The sequence below is a fragment of the Aotus nancymaae genome, unplaced genomic scaffold (genome assembly GCF_030222135.1).
Source record: "Aotus nancymaae isolate 86718 unplaced genomic scaffold, 86718_ANA_hifiasm-v0.15.2.pri h1tg000016l, whole genome shotgun sequence".
NCBI classification, from domain to species: domain Eukaryota; kingdom Metazoa; phylum Chordata; class Mammalia; order Primates; family Aotidae; genus Aotus; species Aotus nancymaae.
In genome coordinates, this window is record NW_026988428.1 from 75,513,859 (window position 1) to 75,532,261 (window position 18,403).

General features: G+C 36.2%; 1 protein-coding gene and 1 pseudogene across 4 annotated transcripts in view; both read right to left on the minus strand.

The window, feature by feature from the left end:
* The window catches only part of LRP6 (LDL receptor related protein 6), a 153,011-nt gene that overhangs the window by 81,944 nt on the left and 52,664 nt on the right, over window positions 1–18,403 (minus strand). For all 4 annotated transcript variants that reach the window (XM_064377678.1, XM_064377675.1, XM_064377677.1 and 1 more), the window contains one exon: window positions 7,533–7,730. In XM_064377678.1, coding sequence (XP_064233748.1) covers window positions 7,533–7,726 — 194 coding nt within the window. In that variant the 5' untranslated portion in view covers window positions 7,727–7,730. The remainder of the gene's footprint in view (window positions 1–7,532; window positions 7,731–18,403) is intronic.
* LOC135275435 (mortality factor 4-like protein 1) lies at window positions 4,016–5,459 on the minus strand (annotated as a pseudogene).

Genomic DNA, 18,403 nt, shown 5'->3' on the forward strand with positions numbered 1-18,403 from the left:
AATCCCCTGTCAGATAAGTAATTTGCAAATATTTTCTCTCATTCTGTAGGTTGTCTTTTCACTCTGTTGTTTCCTTTGCTTTTTAGTTTGATATAATTCATCTGATTGTTTGTTTTGGCTTTTGTTGTCTGCATTTTTGAGTTCTTATTCATAAAATCTTTTCTCATACCAATGTCCTGAAGCATTTCCCCTATAGGTTTCCTCTAGTAGTTTTATAGTTTCAAGTCTTACATTTAGGTCTTTGATCCATTGAGTTGATTTTTGTGAGGTGGGTATCTAGTTACATTCTTCCACATGTGGAAATCCAGTTTCCCCAGCATCATTTATTGAAAAAACTCTTCTTTCCCCAATCTATGCTCTTGGTTGGCACTTTTGTCAAAAATCAATTGGCTATAGATACATGGATTAATTTCTGGGTTTTCTATTCTGTTCCACTCATCTATGTTTCCGTTTTTACACCAGTACCATGCTGTTTTGGTTACTACAACTTCGTGGTATATTCTGAAGTCTGTTGTCAGCATGACGCCTCCAGCTTTGTTCTTTTTTGTTTAGGATTGCTTTGGCTATTTAGGGTCTTTTATGGTCCCATAATTTTTTTTGTCTATTTCCGTGCAGAATGTCATCGGTATTTTGATAGGGACTCCACTGAATCTGTAGGTTGCTTTGGGTAGTATGATTATTTAACAATAGTAATTATTCCAACTCATGAGCATGAAATGTTTTTGCAATTGTGCATATCTTCTTCCACTTCTTTCATCAGTGTTTTGTAGTTTTCTCTGAAGAGGTCTTTCACCTCCTTGGTTAAATTTATTCCTTGGTATATTATTAATTTTTTGTAGTTGTTTTAAATGAGACAGGCTTCTTAATTTCTTTTTCAGCTAGTTTGTTGTTTGTGTATAGAAATGCTACTTTTTGTGTTGATTTTGTATCCTGCAACTTTACCAAATTTGTTGATTAGTTCTAAGTTTTTTGGTTTTTTTGGTAGAGTGTTCAAGTCTCTTTTCCTGCCTGTCTTTTCCTTACAATCTCTCTGTTGCAGTATCTAAGATATTTCATTTATATGTCCAGATCTGCTGATGTACTCTCATGGTGAAGTTCAATGTTTCTCTGCCCTCTGTATTTCCTACAAATGGCCAGCTGATAGACTTGACCAGACTCATGTTGAATTGATCTCTTTGACAAAATAGTAGGTGGTAACGTGTTCTTACATCAGAAGGAAAATAATGTCTGTTTCTTTTTCTTCTTGTGATATTAGTAGCCATCGATGCTCACCGTCTAGATTCATTCGTTCACCAAAGTTATAAAATGGTGGTATTGCAATTCTGTTATTTCTTTTTCATTTAATTGAAATAGCTCTTCTATATCTACTATTTTGTTAACCAGGGTACAATCATATAGGAAAAGCAGGATAAATTGCTTCTTTCTTGTATTTATCAATATTCAAAGTAATAAATTGGTTCCCATCATGCTCTACTCTAAGAGTAACTGATTCCTTTTTAAAATATCATTATGAACTCAAGAATTTAAACACATTTCACAGGTTTCTACCAATCTCTGGCCAGAGGGAATTCTGCAGTTATTTCTCCAGTCTCTCTGAAATGACCCTAAATAGTCTTTAACAGCCTCCTTACTATCTGGTATGACAATGTTCCAGCTCATCATGTACATTTCTTGCCCAAAACCTAGAATCAGCGATTTTGCCAGAAAGGATTGGTTTCTTTTAAGGTGAAATGGTTTTCCCAACAATCTGAGTGCTACAGAAGTTCACTGCACACAGTACTATAAATGTTCAATTGGTACCCAAATGGGCATTTCTGATCTAATCCTCTTCAGTGCTCACAGTCAGGAAACAAACACACACAGTTGGGTACATACATTTTTGAAAGATAAAATACCTAATAAGCACATATTAGTAAGTAACTTTCAATTAAAATATGAAATTATCAGTTTTACTTAACCTCTACATTATTACATTTGTACTTCCTTTCTTGCAAACTAAGAATCTACCATATGCAGGAGCAATATAACATGTCCGAATACTCACTTACTTGATACAACAATATAAAGTCTCAGAATAACAATATTAATTATAACCACACCAATGTAGTTACTGTAAGAATTAAATTTCTAGCTAGGCACGGTAGCTCATACCTGTAATCCCAACACTTTGGCAGACCGAGGCAGGCAGATCATTTGAGTCCAAGACTTCAAAACCAGCTGGGCAACATGGTGAAACCCCATCTCTACTAAAAATACAAAATATTAGTCAGGTATGGTGGTGTGCACCTCTAGTCCCAGCTACTTGGGAGACTGAAGTGGAAGGATAGCTTGAGCCCAAGAGGCAAAGAGGCAGAGGTTGCAGTGAACAGATTCTGCCACCTCCTCAGAATTCAAGCAATTCTCCTCCCCCAGCCTTCCGAGTGGCTGGGATTATTGGCGCCTACCACCACACCTAGCTAATTATTGTATTTTTAGTAGAGACAGGGTTTCACCATGTTTGCCAGGTTGGTCTCAAACTCCTAACTTCAGGTGATCTGCCCACGTCGGCCTCCCAAAGTGCTGGGATTATAGACATGAGACATTGTACCCGGTCACAAATCTCCTTTTAAGAAACTTTTCCTATAGTTGTTCATAGCTGTTCTACTCCCTTGCTTTTCTTTTTAGAGTCTTATTATCTGTATGTTGTTTCTTCTTTGCTTATCTTCAATATTTGTCATTTTCTCTCAAATCTTTGTCTTTCTGTATTTCTTTTTGGTCTTCAAATATTTTCCTCCTTTCAACCTCTATTTAAAGGCCTTTTGGTTTATTCAACTTTGTGTCCCTTCTAGTTTTCTTTTCAAAAAAAATCACTTTTGAAGTGATTATTTTTCTTTTAATTCTTTCTTGAGTTCTATCATTACAATTCTGATTTTTTTTTTTTTTTGAGATGGAGTTTTGCTCTTGTCGCCTAGACTGGAGTGCAATGGTACATCTTGGCTCACTGCAACCTCCACCTCCCGGATTCAAGTGATTCTACTGCCTCAGCATCCTGAGTAGCTAGGATTACAGGTGCGCACCACCACACCCAGCAAATTTTTGTATTTTTAGTAGAGACGGGGTTTCACCATGTTGGCCAGCCTGGTCTCGAACTCCTGACCTCAGCTGATCCTCCTGCCTCAGCCTCCCAAAGTTATGGGATTACAGGCATGAGTCATTTCTGAATTTTTCTAATCTTATGTTGTTCTTTCACATGCAGTATTGTTTTTTTCAATGACTTTTGACTCATTTATTCATTTGAAATTTCAAGAAAAAATTTATTAGAGATCTGAAAAACAATTCCTAAAAGACTGACTTTTCCAGAAAACTAGCGACACAATGTATTACATCTGTCATGTCAAAATGTGCACTAGACACAAATATAAAAACCATGCAACAAGCCACCATTCTTCGACAAATTGAACAAAGATAAAATACCTAAGGAACAACATGGATGACTTGCAAAGAACAGGCTATTTAAGCACTATCTAAAAAGGGAGCACAAATGGATGAGTGTGTTCAGTTATACACTGAACTGAACCTTTGACAACAGGAATCACAGCATTTTGTCATATAGCATGAACACATATTATAAAAGTACGTAGGGGTCAAAGGAATAGAACCAGCAGCATTCAAAAGCAGCTCTGTCAACTAGGCAATAAAATACTCTACAGCATGTGCCTCTGTTGTCTGTTGTCCACTGTTGAATACACTGGCAACAATTTTGAAATGAAAAAAAAAAAGGTAAGACAAGAAAAAAGGAGCTGTTACTCCTTTTCTCTGTTTAAAATCAAACAGAAAAGAAACATCAATTTTCATACAATAACATCTTCAAAGTACATCATTAGAACAAGAGAAAGACTAAGAACAAAAATGTGTTTACAGAGATCCAAACATAAGTGAGTGAGAGCGCCACTCACACAGCTTTCTGATGGTACTCAGGAAGAGACATTCATAATTGCTCAGCACTAAAAAAGGCTGCAGAATTTTTTGCCAGGTGCTTTAGGAAAGTGAAGATATTCAATGATAAAACAAGGCTTGGCCAGGGGCGGTGGCTCATGCCTGTAATCCCAGCACTTTGGAAGGCCGAGGTGGGCGCATCACGAGGTCAGGAGTTCGAGACCAGCCTAACCAACATGATGAAACCCCGTCTTTACTAAAAACACAAAAATTAGCCGGGTATGGTGGCGTACGCCTGCAATCCCAGCTACTCAGGAGGCTGAGGCAGGAGAATCGCTTGAACCTGGGAGGCAGAGGTTGCGGTGAGCCAAGATCGCGCCACTGTACTCCAGCATTGGCGACAGAGTGAGACTCTGTCTCAAAAAGCAAAGACAAAAACAAAAACAAAACAAGGCTATTCTCATCCAGAGGTGTATAGGCCAACATTCCTCCAATTCATACATCAGTAGATGTGGCATCCATACACCTGGGACATGGGTGCATCAGGGTGATCTGCAAGAATTTCAGCATACTGTGGTCTGTCAAACTTGTCAAGTAGCTGGGTGCCCAACATTACATTGAAGTATTCTTGTATCCCTGTCACAACTTCATTAATAGCATACTCGTATTATCTGTGTTTCCAGGAAATTTCTTGTAATTTGCATAATCGTGGAGAATAGAATCCACATTCTTCTTGGCAGAAAGATAAAAGAGCTGTTTTCGTCTGGTAATTTTCAGCTCTTCTGGAATCTTACTTTAGCTTCAACTCTGTTCATGAATGTGTCCTCATTTTCAAGAGTAGGATCTACCCAGGCCCTTTTCTTCCAAGAAGACTGAAGCATCTCACTGTTACTGCCACCATCTCCATTTCCAGGTATTTTCTGTTTGTTCTTTTTTGTTTTTATTCAAACATTTTTTCTGTTGCAGACCAGATGTCTTCTTTTTCGGGGCAGCTCTCTCATCTTCCCCTCTGCATACTACTCCTGATTGGTTTTTTGAAGTTCTCGCTGTTTCTGCAAATGGGCGTCCACATATTTGAGTACTCTACTCTCTGGATCCCATGAATCCCAACTTTTATTCCAACCACTGTAATATATAAAGTATTTCACTTGTTTGTCCTTTATGGCAACCTTTACACATTTTGCTTCATAAAGAGGCTCATGAAAGCACAGCACTTGTTCACCTTCTTGGAATTTAGGCTTTGGGTCCTGCTTCCATGTCATTTATAAGTGATTCGCAGCCTCCTCCTTCTCCAGCTCATTTTATAATAGAGGACTGATCTGTTCTGTGGTCATGTTTTTCTGGGGTGCTTTTGTTTATATGGACATTATTTTGTTCCTCCTTCTTTTTTCCTTTATAATAACTTTAAATGGGATTTCACCTTGATACTTTTCTGTTTCTCTTGTCTATGTAAAATTAGTGTTCCTGAACTTTTAAAATAAAGCAGAGTTCAAGGTAGTTTTTCTAATGTCACAAAATTCATGCCTCCTGTTGTTTTCACATAATGTTCAAAAACCTGGTAACTTGCTTTCTGAGATCTACTAGCCATTGACCTTCCCATCCTTATCTGAACCTTCTTTCTTTCCCCTCCTGTTCTCTATTCTACTGCCCCTAACCTGCTCAACTTTGATTATTCTGACCTATTCAGTTTTGTTTTAATCAGTGTGGTGCTCTGTCCTGAATGAGCATTCTGGCAGGTTCATTTCAGTAGTTCCATTTTGAGAGTTCATTGGGGCTAGACTGCTCTAGCTTCTTCTGTCTTTACCATAGTCACACTGCATTTGCCTAATATTGGAGTGGGCAACCCTCCCACCCTTCCATTTCAGCTGCTGTTCTTAAAATAACCCACCATCTTGTCCAGCACATAGTTGTGGCTATTTTGGCGTTCCTCTGCTTTCAAATCTTAAGAGACGCCCTATTAAGTCTCTCTGCTTACTCTTACATAGACGGTGATAACATTGGCGGTTTGCTCTTATCTAGTTGTACTTTCAAATGTCTAACGTTATAGTCAATTCTATCCATGTTTTTGGATTTGCTACCTAGTTTTAGTTAAAAACAAATATGAAAACAAAAACGAGAAAACTATGACATGGCCACAACCATCTTCCTAGAGTCGCCTCACAGCCAGATTTGAGGTCAAAAACAACACTTGTTTTTATATTCATCATATACTTACATTTTGACACTTAAATTTATTTTAAGCCATATTGTTGTACGTCATTTCACTCTTTTTTGAAAGAAGGCAAAAAATACTCCATGATTACAAAAAAGTTGAACTGAACTCTTTAAACTTTTCCTGGTTTTCAATACTTCTAAATGCTCCTTATTCCTGGTTCAGTGAATTGACAAATGTTTACACTTTGAAAAAGTCTTTCAATTACCAAAAACTCTAATCTAGTGGGGTCTCAGATTGAGACCAAAAACCAAAATTGTCATAAAATACAAGAATGAAAATATAAAATGTCTTTAAAAATCTGAACATAATCTGAGAAGAAATTCCATGTTTATGTATTATAGACTTTGTCTTCCTTGAATACTGAAATGTATGGTACTTGCAGTAGGTTTTCTCCTTGTCCAGGGATGAGCAAACTGTAGCCCACAGACTGACTGTGCTTTACAAATAAACTTTTACACCAGGTGCTGTGGCTGACGCCTCAGCACTTTGGGAGGCTGAGGCCAGTGAATCACTTGGAGCTCAGGAGATCAAGACCTGACTGGGCAACATGGTGAGACCCCCATCTTTACAAAAAACATAAAAATTAGCCAGGCATGATGGCATGCATCTATAGTCCCAAGCTACTTGGGAGGATGAGGCAGGAAGATCGCCTGAGCCCAGGAGACAGAGGTTGCAGTGAGCTGAGATCACACTACTATATTCCAGCCTGCGTGACAGAGTGAGACTCTGTCTAAAATAAATAAATACATAATAAATAAAGTTTTGCTGGAACACAGCCATGCCTATTCCCTTATGCATTACTATAGCTGCTTTTAAACGACACTAGCAGAAGTAGTTGAACCAGAGATCATAAGCCTAGAATATTTACTCTCTCAGCCTTTACAGAAAATGTTGGCCAAACCCTGCCCTAATGCAGAGATTTATCAAATAAATTCCATTAGCAGGACTTGGGGGCATTACTGGTAATTTTGAGTGAAACAACTCTTTGTTGTACTGATGGCCAGCACACTGCAGGATGTTTAGCAACCTTGGACCTCCCCTCACCTCCGGAACTAAAATACTAGTCGCACTCCCAGTCCTTGGGTTAGACAAAATTCTCCACACGTTTCCAAACACAAGGAGTAAATATGCTATCCCTGGTAGAGAACCACTGAAGAACTAAGCTCAGAGTAAGAAAAGAGGAAACACAGTTTGTAAATTCTAAATGCTCTCAAGATGGATGATAAATGTAATTACTTTTAAAGCACTTTTAAAGAGCTAACTAAAAGACTATTCTTCCCCTTTGGGACTTAGTAAAAAATAAACATATTTCTTAATAAAATTAGGTTTTGTATTTTTACTGTATCAGGGCTTCATGGAGTTTTCTTAAAAATTTTTTAAAAATCTTATAAAGCAATCTTACCGATTTGTTCCATCCAGATTTGATTTGTGGATGAAATTAAGTTTTGCATCTGCCCAATAAAGCTTTCGTTCTTCATAATCCACAGTCAGTCCATTTGGCCAGTAAATTTCACTGTTTACTATAACGAAGCGACTTGAACCATCCATTCCAGCACGTTCTATCTTTGGCACTTCTCCCCAGTCTGTCCAGTACATGAACCTAAACATCATAAAAATAATTAAAGCCATGACAGAGCAGATAACAATCAAATACTCTGTAATTATTACTATTAAAGAAAACTCATTTCAGGGACACCAAAACTAAAACCCTTAGAAATTGTATTTTGGAATTTTAATATCTACCATTTGTAACTACCCTAGTAATATCTGATTCAGACAAGTATCATCAAGGATACAAAACTACTGAATCGAAATGTATTGGTAAAAAGGATACTTACACCATTTCAATGTATCTCCCCACAGATTACTTATTAACAACAAAGAAGAAAGTGATAACTTTTGAGAAAATAAAGCCAGTGGATACCACCTTAACTGAGTCATCTAAATTAACATCACCAATAGGGGAACAAACTGGCATTATATACCTCTTCATATGATATACTTTTATAGAACATAATGTCTTTTATATGATCTCTCTTGTGTATTATCCTACCCCCCAAAAATGCATACCCCAAATAAAATGATGAGGAAACAGAGTGATTCAAGTTGAGAGACACTATAAAACATTTGACCTTCAACAACATCAATGTCATAAAAGTATAAAAAAAAAAAAAAAGGGCTGAGGAACCAATCTAGATTGGAGGAGAGCAAAGAGACATGATAACTACAGTAAGTATATGATCCTGGACTGATGACATGAGAAAAAAATGCTATGAAGACATAATTTGGGAGAAAAGGCAAAACTAATGTAGTGTCAAATTACATAGTTATAGTGTACTAATGTTAAATTTCCTAAATATACTTATTGTGTTGTAGTTAGGATATATATGAGTTTGCTGTACTACTTTTGCTTCTATTTCACAAGTTTGAAGATTTTTCAAAATCAAAAATGAAAAGTCTAATATGTTCTCATTACAGAAAAAGAAATTTTTCCTTAATGTAAAGAAAAACTTTGTTGGGCCAGGCGCAGTGGCTCACGCCTGTAATCCCAGCACTTTGGGAGGCCAAAGCACCTATAATCTCAGCACTTTGGGAGGCCGAGGCAGGCAGATTACCTGAGGTCCAGAGTTCAAGACCAGCCTGACCAACATGGCGAAACCCCATCACTACTAAAAATACAAAAAAAAAAAAAATTAGCTGAATGTGGTGGTGGACACCTGTATCCCAGCTACTCAGGAGGTTGAAGCAGGAGAATCATTTGAACCTGGGAGGCAGTGGTTGGAGTAAGCCAAGATCGCACCATTGCACTCCAGCCTGGGCAACAAGAGCAAAACTCCATCTCAAAAAAGAAAAACTCTTAATGTATTATACTTCACTTAAAAGCATATTTGCAAAAGTTAATGATGGGCCAGAAGTAGTGACTCGCATCTGCAATCCTAGCACTTTGGGAGGCCAAGGCTGGTGGATCACTTCATGTCAGGAGTTCAAGACCAGCCTGGCCAACACAGTGAAACCCCATATCTACTAAAAATATAAAAATTAGCCAGGCATGGTGGCAGGAGCCTGTAATTCCAGCTACTCAGGAGCCTGAGGCAGGAGAATCGTTTGAATCCAGGAGATGAAGGTTGCAGTGAGCTGAGATTGTGTCACTGCACTCCATCCAGCCTGGGCAACAGGGCATAACTGCCTGAAAAAAAAAAAGGTAATGAGGGTGCTATGAAACAGATCAGGCACTCAATAAATGCTTTGGGTGGGAGGTTGGGGAGGGATAGCATGGGGAGAAATGCCACATACAGGTGAAGGGGAGGAAGGCAGCAAATCACACTGCCACGTGTGCACCTATGCAACAACAATCTTGCATGTTCTTCATATGTACCCCAAAACCTAAAATGCAATAAAAAATAAAAAAATAAATGTGTTGAACCCAACTGAAATTCAGATATAACTTTTATTCAAATAATTGAAACAGTAATACTGAAATGAATCTACTTATGCATATTGATATCTCCACTATTTCATTAGAACTGCTTACTCAAAGAAATGATGAGAGGAGAGTAGTATGTAGGGGAATAAATAATCCTTCTAGATACAAGGTGCTGTGCTAATAGCTTTACATACATTATCTTACTTAAGCCTTAAGCAACCTTACAAAATATCATTTGTTCATCACCACATTTTGATGAGAAAACAGAAATGTAAGCACACCACTCAAAGTCACACTGCTAACAAATGAAGAACAGAAATTCAAACCTACATCTCTTAAATTCTAAAGTCAATGCTTATGTTATAGGTCAGAGTCTTGATTTTTTTTGTAAGGAATAGAAAGCAAAATGCTCCCTAAATTGGGGACAATGGTTGGATACTATCCAGAATGAGGGATATGGACTAGATTAATAGGATAATACTGTAGCCATGAGCTGTATAACAATGTGGTCAACAATAAACCACATAAAAAATGGTGGTGTTATAAAACTACCATACTGTATTGTGACTATACATTTTCTATGTTTAGATACACGAATACCATTGTGTTACAATTGCACCACATTCAGTATAGCAGCACACTGTACAGGTTCATGGCCTAGGAGCAATAACCTATCTTACATAGCCTAGGTGTCTAGTAGGCTGTACCATCTAGGTTTGTGTAATACTTTATGTTCACACAATGATGAAATCACTCGACATTTCTCATGATGTGTCCCTATTGTTAAGCGACACACGATTGTATCTAGAAAGGCAGACCAGACCATATTTTCATTTTTATTCTGAGAACAACATAAAGGCACTTCAAGACTTTTAAAATTGGAGGTGATGAGCAGGTATGGTGACTCATGCCTGTTAATCCTAGCACATTGGGAGGCTGAGGCAGGATTGCCTTAGTCCAGGAGATCAAGAACAGCCTGGGCAACACAGCAAGACACTGTCTCTATTTTTTAAAATAAAAAATAATAATAATAAAATAAAATTGAAGGTGAAATGACTGACTTTGAGTTTTTAGGAGGGAGGAAAAAATGGCTGCAGTGAGGGAAAAAACTAGAGGAAAACTTAAAAGAATCCTGAGAGTCCAGGTCTTCCAAATAGGTTCTGTGAGTTCAGCAAATTCTCTCTGGTAAAAGCAATGAAAAAAGGACAAGACTGTCAAAACTAACCACCAAAGCCTCCAAAAACTGATTAAAGGACATATAACAAAGTGAGAAGCATTTATTGAAGAAAAGTCTACTGAATATCAATAAGAAAGAACTATGGTATTTCAGCTAGGTGCTATTCCTATTTCCATCTATACTGCCAGGTTTATGGCATAAATGTTCTACTGTATATAAACATGGCAGGCCACAAGGAGTGGTAGCTATCTTTTCCTGCAAGAGGTGACTGACCTTATTTGGAACTAAGCATAGAAAAATCTATACCCAGGAATGTTGTTGAAAACAAGAGTGTTTTCAGTGGCAGGCATCAGGAGGATCATTATCTAAGTGACACTGATGGGGGCAAGCAACCAAATGGCAAACTAGCCAGAAATCTAACAGGAAGATCCTAGGAAAGAGACTGCCAAGAAGAGTCTTAAGTGGATATTGATCCTTGGCAGTCAGGAAGGCTGTATGTATGTGCAAGGCTACACCAAAAAGAACATTTGCAAGCTGGTTTCTGGCTGAATATGGGTCAAATTTGAAACTGCCTAAAATTTTAAGACATTCTCCAAACCATAAACAGATCCTCAGGAAAATGGAGGAACACTAATTTGCTGGTGTTTAGGAACAACCTTTAAGTAATCATTAGCTGACCACTATAATAACAGTGACACAGAGGTAATTCCTCGAAAGCCAGGCATAATAAATATTTTAAAAGCAAAACAGACAACAGAAGTAATTCAGGAAAGTCATTAAACAAACACACACAACAATGGCAACAAGCCCAGGGAAGGGTCAGAATCCAGAATCCATATTCACTATAATATATCCATACAATGGAATACTATTCAGCAATATAAAAGAACTAACTACTTATCAATGGCAAGGATGACTTTTTAAAATTATGTTGAACAAAAGAAGCCACACATAAAAGAGTACCTACTACATGATCCCATTATATGAAGCTGTAGATGTAAAATCAAAACAACTAATCTATAGTAATAAAAACCAGATTCGCAGTTACTGGGGAGGAGTAAGGGATTGACTGTAAAGGGGCTAAAGCAACCTTCTAGAGTGGAGTGACGAACATTTGTCTTAGGTATGTTTATCAAAACCCATTAAACAGTCAACAAAAAAATATGAACTTTTTGCATGTAAATTCTAACTCACTAAAGTTCCTTAAAACATGAATAAGAAACAAAGACTATTTTAAAAAGTTAATTCAAAGGTAACTTTTCTTGGAAACCTTTCCCAGCTTATTTAGGCAAAGTTATTCCCTCCTATGAGCGCTTGGCATGTTTTGTTATACTATAGTACTTATCAGAGTTTGTAGATAAATTACAAAGAACTCAAATGTAAAGACTAGGTGTTACTACCGCATCACAATTACTGACACACTGCACGTATTTTTTTTTTAAATCAAGATGAATAGAGACTTTGTGTTTTCCATTTTCAATTTCTCCTCTCTCTCACTCCCAACTCAATGCACACTGAAATGGGTAAAGGAAGACACATGAAATGCTCCAAGAAGAGAAAGAAGTACAAAAAGTTAATAACCTAAGCATAGGGACAGCCAGAAACAGTGAAATAGTTTTGTGTGCATGTCTATTATAACACATGAAATAGATTTCTCCTCAGGATATCTTTAATACACAAATCAAATGAGATTTCCATCTTGATTGAGTAATACAGTTAAAAAGTCCGCAACACAGTTCGTTAGCCACCTACCATCTTCTATTAATACATAAAATAAAAGCTACCAGTATCTTCACACAAACAAGTGTAAGAGAAATAAGAAGTTACTGTCACTGCGATATCTCTAACCTATACTCTGCACTGTGTGTGCAACATGCATATACTAGAGAGTACGTGATACAAAGTTGGAAATGTTGCCACTGATGGCTGGGCTGACCAGAAGCAATCTGCACACTATCAAGATGGAAAATGCAATAAGAGCTATTGTCTTTTTTGTACAATATAATTTAGGTAGGTTTCCTAACTGTCACTAAACTATCTAGTTTATGGTGAAATAAAATGTTATAAATGAGTGAGTCAGTCTAACAAGATTTTAGAAATGAATAAAAGTATTTGCATATCTCTATGTAACAAAGCTAATGGATAATCCCTTCATTGTTCAACCCTAAAAAATAAATCAAGTCATGTTATTTCAAGGATAAGACTCAGATAAAGATTCCAACTACAGTAAGTAAAACTAAGGCATTTGTCGGATGAGAACTTGATGAAAAGTTAGCATTTCTAAATAAAGATTACAGCTGTGCCTTCATTTTTGCAAATATTTAAAATACAAAGGAATAAATTTCATCTATAAATACTAAACAGTTTCATTATGTGATTAACTTTTAAGTTAAAAAGGTCATTACAAATGTAACTGAGAAAGCAATTAGGACACAGGAAATTTAAAAAAGAAGTATTTTTTAAGTTACTAAAATATTGTTCAATTTTCTTACGGTTTTGAGCACCTGTTAGGAGCTAAGCACCATGCTTGATATAGGGAATATGGAAATAAGCAAGGTCAAACTATTGCCCTTATGAAATCTGCAATGTAGACAAGGAGTGGCAAGTATATCAAGAAAAGTATAAACAGGAGGCTCTGAGAGTATAGAGAAGCGACACCCAATCAAGTCAATGGATGTAAGAGTCATCAATAAAACATACCAGAGAAAGTAACTATTTTATTTAGGCAGTTGTCAAAATAGGAAATAGTGTTCCAGGAAGAGGACATGGCATATGAAGTCATGATATATTCAATAAACAGCAAGAAGATCAAGAGAGCTGCAGCATATTGTGATGTACATTGGCAATGAAAGAAATACCTGTTTATTATTTCGCTATACTAGGAAACTTGGACTCCAGTGACAATAACATTGAGGGACTGGCTAGAAGAAGAAGAAACTAGAAAAAAGTAGGCAGAAAACTGAAATATTCCAAATAAGAACTAATGAAGGCAACAAAAGTTGAGGGCTGGATCAACATGAAAGAAGAACGAGAAAGGATGGACAAGGATGGCTCCCAAGATTTGCAAATGTGAATGGGTGTGTACTGGTGTCATTCAACATAATAAGGAATTAGACAGACATGGTTTGGGAAGGCAAGATGATGAGGTCAAACATGGATGAACTGAAGCATCCTCACCTCATTGTTTTTCCTTCTGTATCCAGACCACCAGTAAATAGAACAGAAAAATCAGTGTAAAAATAAACAAAAGTTGGTTACAAAAGGTAAATAAAGTAAAAAGGATATTAATAAAGAAGTTGGTCTATAGCAACAGGGCAAAATAAATCACAGTTAGGAGTTGCATATGAAACCAAGTTAATCCAGAAGTGTTGAGCCATGCTAATTCTAAAAACATTCATATGACAGATGTAACTAACTCTGAAAGGACCTATAAAAAGCCACAGGTCCTCAAAAATATTTTGTTGCCATGAAATTTATTTTGGGGGAAACTTTGAAAATCACATAAATCATTAAACAAATTGAAAATGCAGCCAGTGAAAATAGTTGTGATTTTAATGTGAGAAAGAAAAGTGCTGTGTAAAATTCACACCCTTCCTGTTCCTGACCCCTAAACTTGATTCCTGACCGCCTGTTCCTGTCTTACTCTGATTAGTAGATTAGGCTTTAAGGGAAGAGGAGGTTGAAAAATTTATGGATTTCTGCTTCCTGATAGAAGTAAAAAGAAAAAAAGAATTGTGAAGAAATCACATATACGTCTGCGCTTCCCCCTACTTGATCATATGTTGGCATCATATTTTAAAAATAAGTAGAAACTAATAAAAGAGGATAGTGAAAGCATTCATGTTAGCAGGTTGGTTTTTGTAGTTGTTTTTACAGAGAATGTACAGTAACCAGATAAAAAAGTCTGGGCCAGGCACAGTAGCTCACGCCTGTAATCCCAGCACTTTGGGGAGCTGAGGTGGGCGGATCATGAGGTCAGGAGTTCTAGACCAGCCTGGCCAACATGGTGAAACCCCCATATCCAGTAAAAATACAAAAATTAGCTGGGCGTGGTGGCAGGCGCCTGTAATTCCAGCTACTCGGGAGGCTGAGGCAGGAGAATCACTTGAACCTGGAAGGCTGAGGTTGCAGTGAGCCAAGGTCATGCTACTGTGCTTCAGTCTGGGCAACAGAACAAGACTTTGTATCAAAAAAAAAAAAAAGTGTCTGGAATGGAATTTAGACAGACATGGCTTGGGAGGGCAAGATGATGAGTTCAAATATGGGTGAAATCCAGCATCCTAACCTCACTGTTTCTGTATCCAGAGCAGGGATGGCTATGTTATCCCATGTTTTTATTTGTCCCTCAATAGGGGTAATAATTCTACTTAATTACTTGCTTGTGATAATATGCATCATCATGAAATTCTGCACGTATAAACTGACTGCCCTGGAGAAAATAAGAACCTCATGAACAACCTTAAGCACCCAGTCTAGTCAATTAATTTTAAAAAGTTAGTGGACATAATGCAAAGAATATATTTAATTCAGAAATAACAATGGTAAACCACTACTAGAAGATTATAACCTGAAAGCAAGTAACAGATTGCATCAATTCCCAACTATTATCAAAGAAAATTCTAACTCTAGTAATTTTTCAAAATTGCTGTTTTATGTCATTACTCTTTCCAAAGAATCAAAGGTGATGCATTTTGAGCACCTCTTAAGTTTAATAAAAATGAAACATTAACTGTCGGAAATGCCTCCCTTCAAGCACACTCTCCTCTGCGCTCCCACATGTTATTCTGATACTATGCTCCAGGTATAAACTACATCTCTGTACATTCCAAATACAGTATTAGGACTGTTTACCGATATCTTTTCCACCGTTCTAGATGGGTCCTTGAGAACAAAGACTTTGTTTTATTTTTTGTTGTATCCCCCATCCTAAAACAATCTAGCATAACGCCAAGTACACAGTCAGCACTGAAATACTTAATAATGGACTGCACACATCTGCTCATGAGCATCTTTTATCTGTCTTATTACCAAGGCCATATCCTTGAAAAATACAGGTAGAATTTCATTTTAATGATTACATTATTCTACTATGCTTCAGTTACACGCTGCTTGCTATTCCTTGAATGTGCAAAGGCATGAAGAGAGCCTGGCGCATAGTATTTCTACTGACTAAAAGTATTATCCACTTCCACATCTTGTCCCTTTAGCCAGCAACTGCTCAGCTAACATGCACCACCCTAAAATAGCACCTCCCCCATCCAAGTAAAAGTGAATACTCTCTCCTTAGTGCCCCCACCATACAGATTTCTACAGCAATACTTATAAAGCTTTACTGGTTTATTCATAATACTTCTATATAATCAGTCTCTTTATATATTTTGCAACTAGTTTGTCTCAGAAGGTATACTAGAATATCCCATCACTCAAATCTGGAAGCTACATATGCTTCAATGACTTTTTCATTAAATGGTCTCATAAAGAGAATTTTACTTTTTTCAAGGTAAATTTATTTTAGTCATGCTTTATGAGAACTTCAATTATCCTTCTAATATATCAAAATTAGTTTCTGAGAAGAATCTTGTCCTTGACCTTAAGGATTCTTTCAACTTACTTATCCAGCTCACCTCACTTGCTTTAACTGATTGCACTTTGCAATCAGATACTGCAGGGACAAATGCCAAAGAAATATGTCACTGTAGATATTATAAAGATGTTGCCGAATATATTTTTCATTATATCATATAGCAGCTTATATAGAGGACTAATAGAAAGAAACTGGTTTCATCATCCAGAGTGAAGATGATTTTTTTCAGCGAACAGCTTTTATCTAAAGGATGTTAACTCATACTTGTTAATTTTCTTCTCTAAAGAATTTGGCTTAAAATCAGATTTGTGTAGAAGTATATGGAAATTAATGACATATGTTTTGGTATACAAATTTTCACTCCTGGTCTCATTTTACATTTACACTCTTATTTTCACATCTCATTTTTAAAAAATTTATTTTATAAAATTAATTCATTTATTTAATGTTGCATCACTTTATTATTTATATCTTCTTAAAATATCTTAAATCCTTTTAGAGACAAAGTAGGAAAAATGTTTACTTTTTTTTTCAGTTTAGCTATTGGGATTAAGCATTTTTCTTATTAATTTGCATGCACTTTTTATAACACCAAGGCTGTTAACTCTATGTCTATTATTGATATATCTATTACAAATATTTTCCTTTGTCTTTTTTTTTGCTTAAATCAAAATTTGGTTGAATCAATATTTTTCTTTGCAATTTCTTCCATTGCTTTAGCGCTTAAAAAGCCCTTCTTTCTCCAAAATTTAAACATTCACATTTTCATTTGGTGTTTAAGTTTTCACTTAAAAACTTTCATCCATCTAAAATGTATCTGAAGTATGGTATGGGATATTGATATAAACTGATTTTTTCTTTCCTAGCGGTTAATTCTTCTAATATTAAGTCCCTTCCCTCATGATTTGTAACCACTCCTTTAATCACGTTATAAATTGTAACACAGATTCTCCTAGACTGTCTATTGGTTCAATACCTATTTTTTACACCAGTAATGATTATAGATTTAATATTAGATCTATTAATGCCAATCTTGGATAATCATGTGACCATGAGTTTAAATTTTCATCTGCAAAATGAATACTTTACTAGCTGATGTAAGGATTAAAATAAGATACTTTCTATAAAATAAAAGTTTTCTTTCCTACTGGCTTTGACCCTTCTGCTCTGATGTTTGCAGGACAGTTCTTCACATTTATCATCTTCTCTTAGACTTCTACCATTACCTACCCCCATGGGGTCTTTTAGTAATCTAAACTCCCTGCTAATACCTATTTTATAACAGTAACCAACCAAAAGGCCAAGTAGCACCTCATTTTTAAAATACATTTTCAAATGTGTCACAAGTAAAAGAATATTTATTGGCTGCAGGTATACTACAAGAGAAAATATAAGACAAAATAGCTTTTACTCAACAAGAAAAAGGAAATTTTCCTTTTTTCTTTAACAAAACATCTCAGTTAATATTTGCAAGCACTGGATACAAATACTTCCTTTATGTTAAACCTAACACCCCTTATTTTGTAAAGATAAGCTCCCTTTTTAAAACAGGTAAGTACAATGTGCCATTCAAAGGCCCAGTCAGCTTACTAAAAAGCCATTCTTCAGATATCCTATAAATCAACTATGTTATATGGTAAGAATCTGAAGTCTTTAATCATAATAAACACATTCTTGCAAAATAAATACATAAGCTTAATTCTTAAAAGGTAAAAGCTTAAAATTCATGATCTGATTTGTAAAATATGCTAAGACTAATCTTTTGGTTGTATTTATTTGAAATTTCTAACTTATGAGAGAACTTTCTCTTTCCTTGAACTATCAGAGCCTATTTCTGTAAGCAAACATAGAAAACATAGTTTTCCTAGTTGGGTGAATATGGAATGAGTTTTCTCCATTTGAAACCAATCCAATAGAGTTCCTTAGTTTTTTGGATAAACATAAAAGTTGACCCTTCTGGTCTTAAAGCTTGAACCTTACATTTGTTTTATCTGAGTTTCTTTCCCAGGAAATGATCTTCAGGCCTCTCAAAGTATTAAAGAACTGAAACTCACCAGGTCACCATATCCAGACAATAAGATGCCAGAC